Raw genomic sequence first — 19,398 nt, 5'->3', positions numbered from 1 at the left:
TTATCAAACAAAATTTGACACCGAGCCACAGAAGGAGATACTAGGTCAGATGACCAAAAACTTGGTCAAAGAGGTCGGTTTTAAGGAGCGGCTTAAAGGAGGAGAGAGAGAGGCGGAGAGGTTTAGGGAGGGAATTCCAGAGCTCAGGGCCCAGGCAGTTGAAGGCACGGCTACCAATGGTGGAGCGATTAAAATCGGGGATACGCAAGAGGCCAGATTTGGAGGAGCGCAGAGATCTCGGAGGGGTTGTAGGGCTGGAGGATGTTACAGAGGTAGGGAGAGGGGCGAGACCATGGAGGGATTTGAAAACGGCTTTGAAGCAATTTGTTGCATCTAAAGCTCTTGTGGACATTTCGGAGAGATGTGGTAAGGCGCTGTATAAATGCAATTTTTTTCTTCTATTTCTTCATTAGCACTGAAAGTTTAAAGTTTATCTCCTCTGTGGTATCATGAGAAAGCAAGACCCTCGAAATGAACCTTTACTTGATGCAGCACCCTTCATTTCAGATAGCCCACGAAAGGAGGTTGTCGGGCAATGGTTCTATACTCCTCCCTGCCCCTCAATAACCCAGTGGGTTTATCCACTGCGCCACTCAGATGCTAGGGGGGCCTGTTTTCATCCCCCACCGCCAGCGAGGAACCAGGCGGGAGCACGATGAGAATCGCCAATTAACGTCCTGTTCCTGCCGGGATCCAGCCTGCCGGGGTTTAGGAGTGGGCCGAGATAATAGGCCAGCGGCGTCCCACCCAAAAACAGGTGGGAGCCTACTTAGAAGGGGGTCCTGGGATGTAGAGAGCACCCCGATGCAATTTTGGGCTTCCGTTGGGCAGAGCACGTGATACTTAAGCCCCGCCTGGTGACGCCATACGTAGCCTAACCAGTTGTCCTTAAAAGGACGGCTGGGGACCCCTCCGCGCCCCCTCCCAGCCCCACATAAATCAGCTGCCGGTCCCTCAACGCCTCCCTGTTAACACCTGCACCCCCTACCCTCCCCCCCACCCTTCCCCTTTAGCCTATCCCCCTGCTGCCTTGGCACCACAAGAGTAGCCCTCGGATTTCTCAACTCCCTACCCCGCCCCGATCCACGCGAAGATTCACCAGACTGATACCTGAGATGGCAGGAATGACGTATGAGGAGAGATTGGGTCGATTGGGCTTATATTCGCTGGAGTTTAGAAGAATGAGAGGGGATCTCATTGAAACTTATAAAATTCTAACAGGACTAGACAGACTAGATGCAGGAAGGCTGTTCCCGATGGCGGAGGAGTCCAGAACCAGGGGTCACAGTCTAAGGATAAGGAGTAAGCCATTTAGGACAGAGATGAGGAGGAATTTCTTCACCCAGAGAGTGGTGAACCTGTGGAATTCTCTACCACAGAAAACAGTTGAGGCCAATTCATTAAATATATTCAAGAAGGAGTTAGATATATTTCTTAAGGCTAAAGGGATCAAGAGATATGGGGAGAAGGCAGGGACAGGGTACTGAATTTGGATGATCAGCCATGATCTCATTAAATGGTGGAGCAGGCTCGAGGGGCCGAATGGCCTACTCCTGCTCCTATCTTCTATGTTTCTATGATCCCCGAGCTGCCTGCAAACCCGCGATGGAATCCACCCCCCCCCCGCCGCCGCAACCCCATCAAATTAAGATGAGGCTCAACCATGAAAATGGACATCAGGTGGGAGTCCCAATCTCCACGCCCACCTCCCGTCCAATGCCCACCTACAAGGAAACATTGGCCCCTATAAGCGGAAGCAAAAAAACGGGCTTCTATTTTGAAAACCTGGCTTTTGTGTCCTGATGTTACTGGGCTCCATCACTCAAAGACCGCAACATCTGCTCCAACCCTACCACTACCCTTGGGTGGAAACTGAAGCCCCAGCACCCGGCTTGTGCGGACAGAGGAGTCACATTCACGGTGGTGCGTCTGTATGTGTGGAGACTAAGGGCATGTTCTTGTCTTCGGGGGGGGAAGAGGGTGACAGGAGAGATGGATTAGACCATGTACCCCACAGCTTGAAACAATGCATGTCATTCACTGTTTTACACGGCTTGCTTTGTTTATGGCCTGAATTGGACACAGAAAGAAAGAACTTGCATTTATAACGGTGTCCTAAAGCACTTTACTGCCAACAAAATTCTTTTGAAGCGTAGTCACTGTAGCAAACGCGGCAGCCAATTTGCGCACAGCAAGCTCCCACAAACAGCAATGACCAGATAATCTGTTTTTTTCCAGTGGTGTTGGTTGAGGGATAAATATTGGCCAGGACACCGGGGAGAACTCCACCTGCTATTCATCGAAATAGTCCCATGCAAAGTCCCCTGTAATTTTTTTTTGGGTGCGCAGCCCACTTAAGGGGCTGTGCAGCCCATTCAAACCTCCGCACATGCGCGGCTTTTCCATTCAGATACCAGCAAGCAGCCTGCACAGGAGCTCCAGGTAGTCCCGTGGGATCTTTTACATCCACTTGAAAGGGCAGTCGGGGCCTCGGTTTAACGTCTCATCTGAAAGCTGGTGCCGCCGGCAGTGCAGCGCTCCCTCAGTACTGCACTGGAGTGTCAGCCGAGATTTTTTTGTTGTAGTTTCGCCGGAGTGGGACTGTGAACCCCTGACCTTCTGACTCAGAGGCGAGAGTGCTGCCCACAGAGTACTGATGTCGACTGCGACCCTTACCTCTCCCTCTGCCAGGGCCGTGGCTCCTATAGCTTTCATGATCGAGGAAACCGCTGCAGCTGGTCCGCTGATGTAGGAGGAGCCGGTATCGACAATGGTGGCACATCCTTTACTACAGAACAGTAACTCCCCACTTACGGATATTCTGAAGGAGGACAGAGAAAAAGAACAAGAATTAATGCAAGGAAACTTTTCTTCCCCTCAAAAGGGGGGTGGGGGGAGATGGCCACTGACATGAATCAGTCATTCATGAAAGAAAGACTTATGAAATAATACTGAGCGGCCTGCGGGTGGTGCTGTCCAGGGAGAGTATAAATACTCGGGCACGGGCCCAGCTTGCGCAGGACATTCTTAACAGGAACTAGTGAAGGACACAACTAGACCTCCATGTTGTAAAACAGTTGATTAAAGCTTTGTTTAACGCTTAGACCAAGTGCCTAGTAGTTTTCTTACGTCAGCCACGATACACCTCTGTGTGTAGGTCTGTACAGTGAAGGAATTTCTGTGGCTCAGTTGGTCGTACTCTCACTTCTGGGTCAGGAGGTTGTGGGTTCAAGTCCCACTTATGCACAGAAATCTAGGCTGACACTCCCAGTGCAGTACCCAGGGAGCACTGCACTGTCGGAGGACTATTGGATGAGACGTTTAAACCGAGGCCCCATCTGCTCTCTCAGGTGGATATAAAAGATCCCATTGTGCTATTTTGAAGAAGAGCAGGGGAGTTATCCCCGGTGTCCTGGGGCCAATATTTATCCCTCAATCAACATCACTAAAACAGATTATCTGGTCATTATCACATTGCTGTTTGTGGGAGCTTGCTGTGCGCAAATTGGCTGCCGTGTTTCCTACATTACAACAGTGACCACACTCCAAAAGCACTTCACTGGCTTTAAAGCACTTTGGGACATCCTGAGGTCGTGAAAGGCACGATATGAAGGCAAGTCTTTATTTTTCTTCACTGCGATGTCTGTATAATTATTAATAACAGAGGAAAGAAAGGGGCCATCAAGGCTGAGGAGCGTCCACGTTCAAATGGTCCATGCTTTGTTTGCTGATCTCAGCCGGGATAGCAACTGGAGCACAATAATCGCCCTCAACACCCTTGGCTAGGCTGGGGAGGAGAAATCAATCGGGTTTCCTCTTTCAACTTGCTATCCTGTGACTCCCGCTGCTAAGTAAATGTGTGTGAACGGTTGGTTGTGGAAAGAGTCAGTCAGCCCGCCCAGCGACATAAGAATGTGATAAAATTGGGAAGGCCAATTTCAGGGGGCACAGTAGCATAGTGGTTATGTGACTGGACGAGTAATCCAGGGGCCTGAACTAACGATTCGTGAGACATGAATTCATAATCCCACCACGGCAGCTGGGAATTTAAATTCAATTAAATAAATCTGGAATAAAAAGCTAGTATCAGTAATGGTGACCGTGAAAATGGTGTCGTAAACATCCATCTGGTTCACTAATGTCCTTCAGGGAAGGAAATCTGCCGCCCTTACCCGGTCTGGCCTATATGGGACTCCAGACCCACAGCAATGTGGTTGACTCTTAACTGCCCTCTGAAATGGCCCAGCGAGCCACTCAGTTGTATTCAAGAAGGCGGCTCACCACCACCTTCTCGAGGGTAATTAAGGATGGGCAATGTCTACATCCCGTGAATGAATAAACAAAAAAGCCCAGCCTTCCACAATCCATGCACTATCTTACCCTATCATGGAATCTATCCCACCCGTTTGATCTCCTGAGCGGAATTTCCACATGAATACTTCCTAATCCTCAAAGGCAATCAGGCAAAACTGCAGAATATTCATCCATCCTCACATCTCCCAACCCTGGGAGAAGATCCCAAGACTATCCCTCATGATCTTCACCCTGTACAAGCTAAGGACATTCCCCCACACCCTCGCCCTAACAGATGAATGAACGCTAGTGGAGTTGTGACCACAAGGACACTCCCCTGCACAAACTTTTGACCTGCCCACCCTCCAACCCTTGTGGGTGGAAATCTCGGAGGCTACAGGATTAGCTTCGCAATCAGTTCGCGCGCAGAACTGCGGGGCTGAAACAAACACATAATCAGATAGCAGGAGTAGCTTTATCACTGCCATAGATAAATTCTATCCAACTAAATAAACACAGGCACTAGTAAATCTCCCTGTGCTCTTGCTAGTCAAAGGCAATAATACATCTTTTGGCTGTGCTTATTGTAACAGGCTGAAACAACACCACCCCTGGAGCAAGGAATGACCCTCATCAGCCCTTACCCTACTGAGTGTTGCCCATTGATTCAATGAATTGAATGCGTGGCAGTGTCAAGTGTAGTGTATGTAACCTGTACCACCTTAAGAGGATACCTTAAGGTGATGGACTACTTTTTGTTGGCTCCTGTACATTGTAGTACCGGTGGTGACCACACCGGTATATAAACCCTATGGAGCAAAGTGTATCCCAGTTCAGCCCTGACCCTCAACCACTAAAGACCTGTTTAATTATTTCTGTAGTCTGTGTCCAGTTATTCAGCATAACTACATTTGAAAACACAGACTCAACAGTGGCGACGAGTCTGATCTTACCTAGCGGCAGTTGCATCAAAGGAAGCTTCGCCTCTGAGACGGGCATCGAACAAGGACATCCACCCTCAACATCCTGCTGGGCACTGCATAGCACGGGAGGCCATCGGGAACCCGGGTTGGTTTCTGGCCACGAAGTCTAACATCCCTTCGACGACAGCGGCGGGTAAGCCCGATCGAGCGGCACGGGGGGGGGGGAAGTCGGCCGAGTTGTCAGTAAGAGAAGGGGAGGGAAACGACGAAAAGGGCGGAGAACACGACCGCAGCCGGTGTCAGGGGCTGGACTGCAATCGGGGCAGAGACGCGCAGCAGCCAGAAAGGCGTTTATGTCCACAAGGACCGCGGGAGCGGCGGGGAACAAGAGCAGCAGCGTCGGGGAAAATAAAGGACCGCAGGGAGGCGAGAACGGCAACAGCGCGGTAATCGCCATTTTGAGTCGGCAGGGGAAGAAGACAAGCGCGGGAAAAGCCGCCAAGCGCGGGAAAAGCCGCCAAGCGCGGGAAGCCGCCATTTTGAAAAAAATAATAATAATAAAATAAAATAATAATCATATCCGAAGGAAAGGAAACTCAACAAGGATGCCAAAAATGGGTAACATCACGGCTTTTGATAGTGATGTGGAAGATTGGGCCACTTATGTGGAACGCATTGAAGTTTACTGTACAACGAATGAGGTACCGGAGGATAAGGAAGCACTAACCCTATTAAACTCGATGGGTGCGAAGACGTATGGGTTATTAAGGAACCTTGTAACACCAGATAAACCGGTAGGAAAGAGTTTCGCGGATATTGTTACTATCCTGCAAGAGCATTTAAACCCCACGCCGCTGCTGATAGCGGAACGATTTAAATTCTACAAAAGAATTCAACTTAAAGAAGAAAGCAACGCTGAATTCTTAACCGAACTGCGCAAGTTATCAAAGTACTGTCAGTTCGGTACAGGACTAGCAGACGCACTGAGAGATAAGTTTGTGTGTGGGCTCCTAAGGGAAGGTACCCAGAAGCGCCTGCTAGAGGAAAAGGATCTTACGCTGGACAAAGCTTTCAGCATTGCAGCATCGCACAAGGCAGCAGCATGAGGCGCTGCAGAGATACAGCAAAGGCCATTGGAATTCAGCACCAATGAAATGGCATTGGGCGCAGTAAAGTGCTATCGTTGCGGAAGGACAACGCATGACCAGAACCACTGCTGGTTCAAAGATAAAGAATGCAGGCAATGTGGCAAACTTGGGTCACATAGCGAGAGTATGCCGGTCAGGAAAGAAGACCAGCAGCAAAAAGTCACTGCAGGAGAAGTACAAAAAAGTACACAAGGTGACAGAGAACAGTTCGGATGAACAGAAGATGGATTCAGACTCCAGCAGTAAGGAACTGGGTTGTCTAAAAATGCATAATGTGGGTAACGCAGCAGACCACCAAACTATCTGGGTCATGCTTCGGATAGCAGGAGTCCAAGTGAAGATGGAATTGGACACTGGATCGGCATTGACGGTCATGAATAAGCAAGATTACAAAAGGTTATTCTCGCACATTCCCCTGAGAGATACGGAGATTATATTGAAAACATACACGGGGCAAATAGTATACCCCATCGGAAAGATAAAAGTAAATGTGGTCTACAATGGTAAAGAAAGTCAGGAAATGGACTTGTATGTGTTACCTGATGGAGGTCCGCCACTACTGGGACGGGAATGGATCCGGAGAATAAATGTGGACTGGCATTCCATACAAGCACTGACTGTAGATTCCTGTAAAGAGGACGACGTCAAACCTAAACGACTGTCCAAAATATTGGACGATGCTAAGGAGGTGTTCCAACAGGGACTGGGAACACTGAAAGGAATTACGGCAAACATCAAGGTTGAAGAACATGCAAACCCCAAATTTTTCAAAGCCAGACCGGTACCTTATGCAATACGACCTGCTGTGGAAGCAGAGCTGGAAGGGCTAGAACGTTCAGGAGTACTGTCAAAGGTGGACTGGAGCGAATGGGCCACACCCATTGTTCCTGTCATGAAGCGTTCGTTGAGCAACAAGCCGGGGGAACCTGGGAAGGTTCGCATCTGTGGCGATTTCAAGATCACTGTTAATCCGGTTCTTCACACGGTGCAATATCCGCTTCCGCGGATTGAAGATATCTTCGCTTCGCTGTCTGGCAGGAAACACTTCACCAAGATAGACCTGGCGCAGGCATACCTACAGATGGAAGTTGATGAAGCGTCACGCCAGTATCTCACGATCAACACACATAAGGGCTTATATCGGTATAATAGACTGGTTTTTGGAGTGGCATTGGCTCCAGCGATTTGGCAAAGGGCCATGGAGCAGGTATTGCAGGGAATTCCAGGCACACAATGCTACCTGGACGACATCCTGATTACAGGAGATGATGATAAGGATCACCTCGCGAATTTGGAGCAGGTGCTCACCAGATTGAAAGAATTTGGGCTCAGAGTTAATCGCCAGAAATGTGAGTTCTTTCAAAAGCGAATCTCGTACTGCGGCCACGTCATTGACCAGGAGGGGCTCCATAAGTCACCTGACAAGATCGAAGCTGTTGTGAAAGCTCCTGCTCCGGAAAATGTATCCCAGTTGAGGTCGTTCCTTGGGTTGGTTAACTATTACCACAAGTTTCTTCCAAATTTATCCACGGTGTTACACCCGCTGAACACTCTTTTGCAAATGGGAATACCATGGAAGTGGAGCGATGATTGTAAGCGGGCTTTTCAAAAAAGCAAGGCACTGATCACCTCTAAGGAAGTGTTGGCTCACTTTAACCCAACGCTGCCTATTCGCTTAGCTTGTGATGCTTCTCCATATGGTATCGGGGCAGTGCTCTCACATAAGTTTCCAAATGGCTTGGAAATGCCAGTCGCGTTCGCATCCAGATCATTGACCTCCGCAGAGCGCAACTATGCTCAGATAGATAGGGAGGCTCTCAGCCTCGTGTGGGGAGTTAAGAAATTTAACCATTACCTGCAAGGCCAAAAGTTTATGCTGCTGACAGATCACCAGCCGTTGGTTTCCATTTTTAACCCTAAGAAGGGTGTTCCGGTAATGACGGCGCAGAGGCTTCAGAGATGGTCCCTTTTCCTAGGGGCACATCAATATGATATCGAATTCAAAGGTACAAAGCAACATGGTAATGCTGATGGGCTGTCGCACCTGCCACTACCTACAGCGGAAGAGGCACCGGCAGTTGGCCCTGTCGAGATATTTCACTCGACCATCATTGAATGCTTACCAGTCACCAATGCGGGTATTGAGAGAGAGACCCGAAATGACCCGACACTGTCTCGGGTCTACGACTTGACAGTGAAGGGATGGCCAGCACATGGCGACCCACTGTTACCAGCATTCTAAGCCAGACGAGAACAGCTGTCCGTATGTCAAGGAACATTGATGTATGGAACAAGGGTGATTATTCCTCCTAAATTAAGGGAGAGAGTTCTGAAGGAATTGCATGAAGGTCATCTGGGGGGAGTCAAGATGAAAAGCCTTGCTAGGGCTTATGTGTGGTGGCCAGGTATCGACAAACAAATAGAGGATCTGACTAAAAGCTGCTCAGGGTGCCAAAAAGTTCAAAACGCACCTCCAATTGCACCGCTGCATCCGTGGGAATGGCCTTCAACCCCATGGCAACGTGTGCATATCGACTTTGCAGGTCCATTCATGGATTCCATGTTTTTGATAGCAGTAGACGCACATTCTAAATGGCCAGAAGTGATTAAGATGTCGACCACTACCTCGGAGAAGACGATCGCAGTTCTAAGAACCATATTTGCAAGGAATGGGTTGCCGGAACAAATATGTTCAGACAACGGACCACAGTTCGTGTCAGAAGAATTCCAGAAATTCATGAAAAAGAATGGGGTGAAACACTATGCATCTGCCCCATATCATCCGGCTACAAATGGGTTGGCCGAGAGATTTGTACAAACGTTCAAAAAGGCGATAAAGGCCATGAGCGAAGACCATATTCCACTACAACACAAGGTGGACAATTTCCTGATGGCATATCGAAACGCCACGCATGCAGTGACAAATCAAAGCCCTGCCATAATGTTCTATAACAGGAGGTTGCGGTCCTGGTTGGATTTGTTAAAACCCAATGTGCGTAGGGAAGTCAAAAACAAGCAATTCCAGCACGTAAATAACAAGGCCACTCGGAGTTTCGAAATAGGACAACCAGTGTTGGCCAGGGACTATAGGAATGATAAATGGCAATCCGGAACAATTCGTGCCCGACAAGGACCCTTGATGTACACGGTAGACGTTGGAGAGAACGTAATACGACATCATGCTGACCAACTTGTGGAATCGAGAACAAGGGTCGACCCCATGTCTACGGCAGAGACACCAGTTGAAGAAGTTATTGAGCCTGTAGCATCTACCTCCGACTCGAACGTACATGATGTTCAATCCATAGGAGATCAAATGGATGAGTCACCCCAGCAACGAGAACCAGAGACCCCTGAAAGGCGTTATCTGGCCCGGATCAGGAGGCCTCCTCAGAGACTGAATCTTTGAACAGTTTTGTGTGAAAGTTGTATATATGTTAACCATGTAATAGTTAAATTGGGGTGTACACTGTTAAGCTAAAAGGGGAGGAATTGTAGTGTATGTAACCTGTACCACCTTAAGAGGATACCTTAAGGTGATGGACTACTTTTTGATGGCTCCTGTACATTGTAGTACCGGTGGTGACCACACCGGTATATAAACCCTGTGGAGCAAAGTGTATCCCAGTTCAGCCCTGACCCTCAACCACTAAAGACCTGTTTAATTATTTCTGTAGTCTGTGTCCAGTTATTCAGCATAACTACATTTGAAAACACAGACTCAACATCAAGGACTTTATTATACTATATATAGATTTAAAACAGAAACAAGAAGTGCTTGTACTTTATTGCTGCGTCCCCTCTGTTTTCTCTCTACTGTCGCTCTCCTATTTTTGCTTTAACTGTGGCTCAGTTGGTCGCACTCGGAAGGTTGTGGGTTCAAGCCCCACTCCAGAGACTCGACCACAAAGAAAAATCTAGGCTGACATTCCCAGTGTGGCGCTGAGGGAGTGCTGCACTATCAGAGGTGCCGTCTTTGGGATGAGATGTTAAACCGAGGCCCTGTCTGCTCTCTCGGGTGGATGTAAAAAATCCCATGGCACTATTTCGAAGAAGAGCAGGGGAGTTCTCCCCGGTGTCCTGGCCAATATTTATCCCTCAATCAACATCTAAAACAGATTATCTGGTCATTATCACATTGCTGCTTGTGGGACCTTGCTGTGCACAAATCGGCTGCCAAGTTTCCTACATTACAACAGTGACTACACTTCAAAAAGTACTTCAGTGGCTGTAAAGCACTTTGAGACGTCCGGTGATTGTGAAAGGCGCTACAGAAATACAAGCCTTTCTTTTCTTTCTTTTAACTTCTCAATTTCTAACTAAAATCTCCTTTTCTGGCAAAATACCTTCTTTCTTTTAAAAAAACAATCACACCATCCATTTTGATTAAATTATGCAAGTGAGAGATTGCTGAATAGCAGAAGTGTTAAATATTAAGTGTTCCCTTTGTACAACTAATACTTAAGCTGTTCACTGCACGCTATCGCAAGATTACAGAATCAATTGCTTTTCGTAGTGAATCTGTACATGAGGGGGGACCTCTCCAGATCAGTGCTGTATGCCTCACCCTTTCACTTCGATCTGCCAGTAGCCTTTCTTGACCAGGCTCAGATAGTGGAACTTCCCAGTGTAGTAGGAAGGGTCTGTGCCCCCCAGGATCATCTCACCGCCTGGAGTTCCATAGGAATCCCTGTGTAAATCAAGGAAACAGTCAAAGTTAACAAAACGAAAGAGCTAGGAGGGAGGAATCAGCTGGGAAGGAGGTGGCGCGGGGAGCAGGAAGTCACGCACTCCGCTTGGTTTGGACAAGCGTAATCTTTGGAGAGGGTATGGTAGCGTACTGGTTATGTTACTGGACTAGTAATCCAGCAAGCCTGGACTAATGATCTGGGTTGTAGTACATGAGTTCAAATCCCACTGTGGCAGCTGTGGCATTTAAATTCAATTAATTAAATAAATCTGGAATTAAAAAGCTAGTACCATAAAACTATGGGATTGTTGTAAAAACCCATCTGGTTCACCGATGTCCTTTAGGGAAGGAAATCTGCCGTCCTTACCCAGTCTGGCCTATATGTGACTCCAGACCCACATCAATGTGATTGACGCTTAACCGCCCTCAGTTGTGTTCAATAAGGTGGCTCACCACCTCCTCGCGGGCATTTAGGGATGGGCAATAAATGCTGGATGTCCAGATGGACCAATTAAAAAAAATACCGGCCAGAGCTTGCCATGGCATTTATCACCTTACTTCGAGTGGCCTCAAGGATAATTAGCATGTGAAATGGAAAACACTGCCGTAGCGCCGGTCGCCAACTCTGGCTGGACGTATTCCTGGCGGTTTCATCACATGCCCTCCAACCGCTCTGCCATTGGTTGTCCAACCTTGCGGTGCCACGCCTTCTCATGCTAATTGGAAAGCGAACACTAGTTGTTGGCTGATTGACCGTCAGTCAAGTGACCTTTTTCCGATCTCCAATATTTTTTATAACTGATGAACAAAATTATTCAAAATAAATGAAAAAATGCACACTATTATTTTAATGCCCCCTGTCATCTTTCTCCCGGGTTGCTCGCTGTAGTGTCTCACCATTCATTCCTGGAGACTCCAGGGGAACCCAGGCTATAGCAGGGGTGGTCTCTCGAAGATGAGTGAAGGCACATTGTCGAGGCAGATTAGAAGGGGTTTCGTGTTGCCACTGGCTGTGCTATGACTGACCTAGGGATTCTGATGCTAACACTGGGTGACAGAAATGGAAAAGTGTTCTGTTCCCTGGCAGTTTCAACACTGCAACGCTCCTGTTCACAGTATTTAGTATCCCACTGATTCACTTCCTAGATAGTTTATTAAAAATACAGAAAATCACTGATGTAAAAGTAGTAATGCGTCTTTGGTCCTGTCTCCCTCTTGCATTGTTTTCACCCTCACCTTGCCTACCTCTCTAACTCACACGTTTGCCTTCCAGGGGTATTGCCCCATGTCCCTGTTAGTCCATCTCTCTGTACTCCACCTTCTTATTACAGCATCCAATCTGTTATTCCTTCTCCCTATTACCCAACAGCTCTGATAAACTGTTATCCTCTCTCTCGCTCTCTCTCTCTATTACTCATTCGCACTGTTACTCCATCTCATTATCCCATGTCCCTGTTACCCCCTCTCTTACCCAATCTGTTACCCATTTCCCTATTGCCTATCTCTCTGATATACCATTGCCCTTTTACCCCCATTTCCCTGTTGCCTAATTTCTTTGATATCACATTTGCCTATTATCCTATCTCTCTATTACCTCATCTCTAACTATTATCCCAATCTTCTGATATCCCACCTCCCTGCTACTCCCTCTCCCTTTCGTTCAATCTCCCTGATACAACATCTTCCTGTTTACTCTGTCGCTCTGATATCCCAGCTCTCTGATATCCCAGCTTACCATTGCCCGATCTCCCCATTATCCAAACTATCTGGTGTCCCATCTCCCCATTACATCATCTTGCTCTGCCACCTCCATCCCCCCGTCTCGATCACTTTTCCCCTTGTCCCCCTTCACCTCACTTCATAGCCAATCAATTACTTTTGAAGTAGAGTTACTGTTGTTTTTGGAGGCAAATGCAGCAGCCAATTTGCACCCAGTGAGGTCTTACAAGCAACGATGAGATGAACGACCATATTCCTGGCCTTACAGCCAGCAGAGAGAGAGGAATTTCAACCCATCAGTCCGAGTTGGACTGGAATCCATCCATGGAACTTTCTAAAATTATTGGGGTTGCTGTTCACCTGGAATGTTCAATTCAATTCAATTCAATTTTATTTGCCATATGTAACCAGTACAAGTAGAAGTACAATGGAATGCTTACTCCCCGTAGGGACACGTCAGCTATTTTTACAGCGCCGTGTTCAGAAAGTCAATTCTTTGGCATCCAGTGGCAGTGGGAGCACGATGTCCCTCAGCCGCTCCGTCCTCCTCATCACCGCAGCCTCCTCCTCACTGTTGCCGGCTCAGCTCCACGTGTGGTGGCCTGCTTCTCCCGCTCACTCTCTGGCCACCATTCCCGGCTCCCCTCCTCCCAGTTGGACTGCGAGCCGTCGTGGCAGCTGCTGCGTCCCGATGCGCTGCGCTGCCTCTGCCCGACTCACCGAACACATCCTCCGGTCGCCGCGGCCTCCACCTCACCGTCGCCGGCTCCACGGTCCGACGGCCCGGGGCCTGCTTCTCCTGCTTTCAGTCCAGCCTCTGGCCGCCATGCTCGGCTCCCCTCCTCCCGTCGGAATGCCTTCCCGCTGAGGAGCAGCTGGCCGACGTGCCCTAGCGGGTCAACGTGTCTGCTGCTGCGTCTCGATGCGCTGCGCTGCCTCCGCTCGACTTGCCGAACGCTTCGCTCCGGTTGCGGGAGTGAGCGGCGAGAGCGGGCCGCCCGAAGCAGGGAGAGCGCACTAGCGCCGGACCGTCTCGGGCGCATCTTGACGATCTTGTTCTTCCCTAATCCATGATTGTTACTATGGTTTCCAGTATCTCCAAGATGGCTCCTGGGTTGGCAGCTCCTGACTGAGCTGGGCTTCTCTTCAACTGTATCCACGGTCATCCATTGCCATCCTTTGCCCTTTCTTCCCCCAATCTCCGTTGTTCCATTGCTTAAGATACCCTGGCTCTGATAGTGAAGGCATTTCAGCCCAAACTACAAGTTCAAACTACAAGTTTAAAGCTTCTTCTTCTTCATAGGCAGCCCCTCGGAACCGAGGATGACTTGCTTCCACACTAAAAATGAGTTCTCAGGTGACTGATGAGTCCAATGCGGGACCTACAGTCTCTGTCACAGGTGGGGCAGACGGTGGTTGAAGGGGCGGGTGGGTGGGTGGGGTGCTTGGGTTGATGTGCGCTCCTTGCGCTGCCTACGCTTGGCTTCCGCTTGCTCCCGGCGAAGAGACTTGAGGTGTTCGGCGCCTTCCCGGATGCTTCTCCTCCACTTTGTGCGGTCTTGGGCCAGGGATTCCCAGGTGTCGGTGGGGATGTTACACTTTTTCAAGGAGGCTTTGAGGGTGTCCTTGAAGCATTTCCTCTGCCCACCTGGGGCTCTCTTGCCGTGCCGGAGATCAGAGTAGAGCGCTTGTTTTGGGAGTCTTGTATCAGGCATGCGGACTGTCATAAACTCATCATCAAGAAACTACCTATGAAATAACACTGGACGACCAGCTGGTGGCGCCGTCCAAGGAGTATAAATACTCGGGCGTTGGCCCCAGCTTGTCAGGGACATTTTGTAAAGACAAGGAACTAGTGAAGTACAACTAGACCTCCATGTTCTGAAACAAGTTGATTGAAGCCTTGCTTTATGCTCAAACCAAGTGTGTAGTGAGATTTATTATGTCACGGACAATGTGACCCAACCATCGGAGCTGATCGAGCATGGTCAAAGCTTCGATGCTGGGGATGTTGGCCTGAGCGAGAACACGGACGTCGGTGCGCCTGTCCTGCCAATGGATTTGCAGGATCTTGCGAAGGCAGCATTGGTGGTACCTCTCCAGTGCTTTGAGGTGCCTGTTGTACATGGTCCATGTCTCTGAGGCATACAGCAGGGCGGGTATCACTGCTGCTCTGTAGACCATGAGCTTAGTGCCGGGTTTGAGATCCTGGTCTTCAAACACTCTCTTCCTCAGGCGACCGAAGTTTAAAGCTACCCCTGCCCAGTCCACTGCCCATCCCCCGACCCTGCATGTTTTTGTTCTCGCTGAGCACTTTCAACTGCTGGAACTCTGCTGAAACTTGACATCCATCACCTGGATTCCTCTGCCAACAGGACTACGCTGCTCTACTCACTACACTGTTTGCTGTGTCTCTGCTCTGCTATTCAGTCGCTTCAAGTTTTAAGCTGCTGAATTCTTTTCTCAACTTGGTTTCTGATCTCCTGGACTTCTCTGGACATCTAGACAACGTTTCTGCTTTGAACTACACTGGATTACACTGTAAGACTTACCTGCTATGTCTCTAACTCTGCTGCTGCGGCTGTGTCTCTGCTGAACTGGTTCTACTGTTTTTTCAGCTTTGTTGGCTTCTGGCTAGCAGCAGCTGTTTCACTTACTGTCCGGTATCTCATTCGACTGGTCTTTCAGCTTTGATGGTTGCTGGCTTGTGGTTTTACATTTTCTCCGCCGTTTTGATCTACGGTGACCTCCAACTTGCGTCAATTTCACCACCATCATCCGACTCTTATTCCTACGGCAACAACCTGCAACCTTGAACTCTCAACCCTTCAACTAGCTTCTGGGCTTCACTCCCCTGCTACACCTGTCTCTGAATTTGGACAGCGGTTCGTCGATGCTCCGTACCGGCTCCATCCTGCTCACGTCAGCTTTGTCCCTCCATGGGACCTCTGACTTTGAACCTGGTCTCCCTGCTATTGTCTCCAATGTAGGAGTCTACGTACTCCTAACAAAATATACTGAACTCAGAGAGGTTCAACAGAAAAGGTTTAATTGTTGAGACCACATGTTGAACACAAAAATGGCGTCAGAGACTACATCAAGTCCGACTGTCTTGCATCAGTCCACAGCTTCGACTGCCCCTCCCCCGCTCTGGGCTTAACTATGTTGCAGATCGAGTTTCTTAAAGGTGTGATCCTTCTTAAAGGCATGACGCCTGATTTATAGTCTACGGACCGAAAAGCGGATTGTGTCCTTTCTGTGATCGGTACGCCACACCAACCTATTCCCTGCTACCAGGAAATATGTATTCCATTAATTACTACATAACCAGGCCCGTGTAACCTGAGCTTTTCCCTGTGTCCATTGATGTGCGCACTTTAGCTGCCGCTCCGGACTCGAGCCGTTCATTTCTTTTTCCACTTTTTTCTCCCCCTTTTTCTGATCTCTCTCTATCCCTCCCTGACCGCTCGCTCCTATTGTCATGCCTCCTTTCATCTCTCCTCTCTTTTATTACCGAGATATCTTCACTGCTTTCCTCTCTCAGCCTCTGCACCGAGCGACTTCTCATCCTCGCTGATTTCAACCTCCATCTCAATTCATCATAGAAACATAGAAGATAGGAGCAGGAGTAGGCCATTCGGCCCCTCGAGCCTGTTCCGCCATTTAATGAGATCATGGCTGATCATCCAAACTCGGTACCCTGTCCCTGCCTTCTCCCCATATCCCTTGATCCTTTTAGCCTTAAGAAATATATCTAACTCCCTCTTGAATATATTTAATGAATTGGCCTCAACTGCCTTGTGTGGTAGAGAATTCCACAGGTTCACCACTCTCTGGGTGAAGAAATTCCTCCTCATCTCTGTCCTAAAAGGCTTACCCCTTATCCTTATCCTGCTCTCTCTCCTCTGAGTTCATGAGCCTCCTATCCTCCCTTAATCTCTCCCTCCATGTAAACTCCCCAACCCATATTCACGGCCATCCCCTCGACCCTGCCATCTCTCGTGGCCTCGCTACTCCCATCGTGTCAATCGCAGACAAGGCCATCCCTGACCACTTCCTCGTACTGCTCTCCACCCACATCTCCCTTCTCCTCCAACCTTCATACTGTGTCCGCCCCTGGAAAAGCTCTCTCCCAACTCTCTTACAACTGCACTTACGAAATCCCAACTATCCAGCCTTTGGCCTTCCATTCGCCACGACATTTCCGCACCACTTCTCTCGACCCCTCCACGGTCTCTAAATTGTCTGACTGCTTGGCCGGGATGAGCAAAAATGTTCTCCAATTAAATATTGGGAAGACCGAAGCCATTGTTTTCGGTCCCCGCCACAAACTCCGTTCCCTGGCCACTGACTCCATCCCTCTCCCCAACATCTGTTTGAGGCTGAACCACACTGTTCGCAACCTTGGTATCATATTTGACCCTGAAATGAGCTTCTGATCTTATATCTGCAGCATAACAAACACCGCCTATTTCCACCACCGTAACATCGCCCGTCTCCGCCCTTGCCTCAGCTCATCCGCTGCTGAAACCCTCATCCATGCCTTTGTTACCTCTAGACTTGACTATTCCAACCCACTCCTGGCTGGCCTCCCACATTCCACCCTCCATAAACTTGAGGTCATCCAAAACTCGGCTGCCCGTGTCCTAACTCGCACCAAGTCCCGTTCACCCATCACCCCTGTGCTCGCTGACCTACATTGGCTCCTGACTAAGCAATGCCTCGATTTCAAAATTCTCATCCTTCTTTTCAAATCCCTCCATGGCTTCGCCCCTCCCTATCTCTGTAATCTCCTTCAGCCCCACAACCCCCCTGAGATATCTGCGCTCCTCTAATTCTGCCCTCTTGAGCATCCCTGATTTTAATCGCTCAACCATCGGTGGCCATGCCTTCTGTTGCCTGGGCCCTAAGTTCTGGAATTCCCTGCCTAAACCTCTCCGCCTCTCTACCTCTCTTTCCTCCTTTAAGACGCTCCTTAAAACCTACCTCTTTGACCAACCTCGTGGTCACCTGCCCTAATTTATCCTTATGTGGCTCGGTGTCAAATTTTTTGTCTTATAATAAGCCTGTGCAGCGCCTTGGGACATTTTACTAGGTAAAAGGCGCTATATAAATACAAGTTGTTGTTGTTTGGCTGCCCCACTGGTGATTATGTTGCATTTTTTTTAAATGTATTCGTTCACGGGATGTGGGCGTCGCTGGCAAGGCCGGCATTTATTCCCCATCCCTAATTGCCCTTCAGAAGGTGGTGGTGAGCCGCCTTCTTGAACCGATGCAGTCCGTGTGGTGAAGTTACTCTCCACAGCGCTGACTTTGTCGTCGTGGTTTGGTACAACTGAGTGACTTGCTGGGCCATTTGAGAGAGCAGTTAAGAGTCAACCACATTGCTGGGGGTCTGGAGTCACATATCGGCCAGACCGAGTAAGGACAGCAGATTTCCTTCCCTAAAGGACATTAGTTGAATTTTTACAACAATCCAGTAATTTCATGGCCACCATTACTGAAACTAGCTCTTTTTGTTTTTACTGCCAGATTTATTTAATTAACTGAATTTAAATTCCCCCAGCTGCCGTGAGATTTTTTGAACTCACGTCTACGGTGATTACTAGTCTAGTAACATAACCACTGTGCTCCCGTTGCCAGTAATTTACGCACCTCTGAGCTCTACTCTTGAATACTTTTGAGAATCATCTTTAATCACCTCAGAAATCTTTGACAACGTCGAGAAGTCTACACTTTTAAACAGGCCGCCATCATTTACCCTCCCCTCGAAGCTATGTTCCTGGTTATTCAATCTCCCCTTGATATCCTGGACCTCCTCTGCTCAGGTGTCAGCTTGACCCAGTTAGCAGCACTCTTTCCTCTGAGTTGGAAGGACTTAGAAGGACTCCAGGACTCTTGCCCTGTCACCAACACCCCCCCCCCCAACCCCAACCACCGACTCTATCACTTACCTCCTAATGGGTACGGTAGCATAGTGGTTATGTTACTGGACTAGTAATCCATTGAAACATGAGTTCAGATCCCACCAATTTAAATTCAATTAATAAATAAATGTAGCTTCAGTATGGTGAATGGCATGAGGAGATGGAAAGTGGAGTTGAAGCCAAGACCAGATCAGCCATGATCTTATTGAATGGCAGAGCAGGCTCGAGGGGCCGTATGGCCGACTCCTGCTCCTAATTCTTATGTAAGTAAGTGGCCATTTGAGCCACACTACGAATCCGTCAGTCACTCAGCTTGGGTTTAAACCATAATCTGTTCTGATGTACTTCCCTCTTGAAAATAAACACACCTCTGAGTGTTTAAATGGGCCTGTGCCCTGTCTCACTTGTTTATGATTGTAAATCTCCCCACTTGTATTTAGCTGATGTCAGCACTCTGGCATGGGAGAGGCCTTGCAGTAGTTCACCTGTTCAGGCTGATACTCAGGGGATGGTGAATGGCATGAGGAGATTGATAGAAAGAAATATAAAAATAACTTCATGAAGAAAGTGTCTCATTTCCCTCCGCGAATTAAAAAGTCCCATTTACTTCTATTGTTTCTATTCAGTGTGCAACAATGAGGTCATTTCCTGTATTGTGGATGGAGTTACCATTCACAGCGGTAGCGTAGTGGTAACGT

At 48.6% G+C, this 19,398-nt stretch overlaps 1 protein-coding gene across 1 annotated transcript in view; it reads right to left on the bottom strand.

Annotated features, from left to right (window-relative positions):
- Nucleotides 1–19,398, bottom strand: part of ren (renin) — a 55,225-nt gene that overhangs the window by 14,532 nt on the left and 21,295 nt on the right. Inside the window, exons 6-7 of the mRNA XM_086011113.1 lie at nt 10,932–11,054; nt 2,677–2,821 (exon numbers count right to left, since the gene is read on the bottom strand). Of these exons, the coding sequence (XP_085867239.1) occupies nt 2,677–2,821; nt 10,932–11,054 (268 nt within the window). The remainder of the gene's footprint in view (nt 1–2,676; nt 2,822–10,931; nt 11,055–19,398) is intronic.

The sequence above is a fragment of the Somniosus microcephalus genome, chromosome 18 (assembly GCF_052327205.1).
Source record: "Somniosus microcephalus isolate GS21.2 chromosome 18, FLI_Smic_1.0, whole genome shotgun sequence".
Classification (NCBI taxonomy): Eukaryota; Metazoa; Chordata; class Chondrichthyes; order Squaliformes; family Somniosidae; genus Somniosus; species Somniosus microcephalus.
This window is presented reverse-complemented; position numbering and strand designations above follow the sequence as displayed.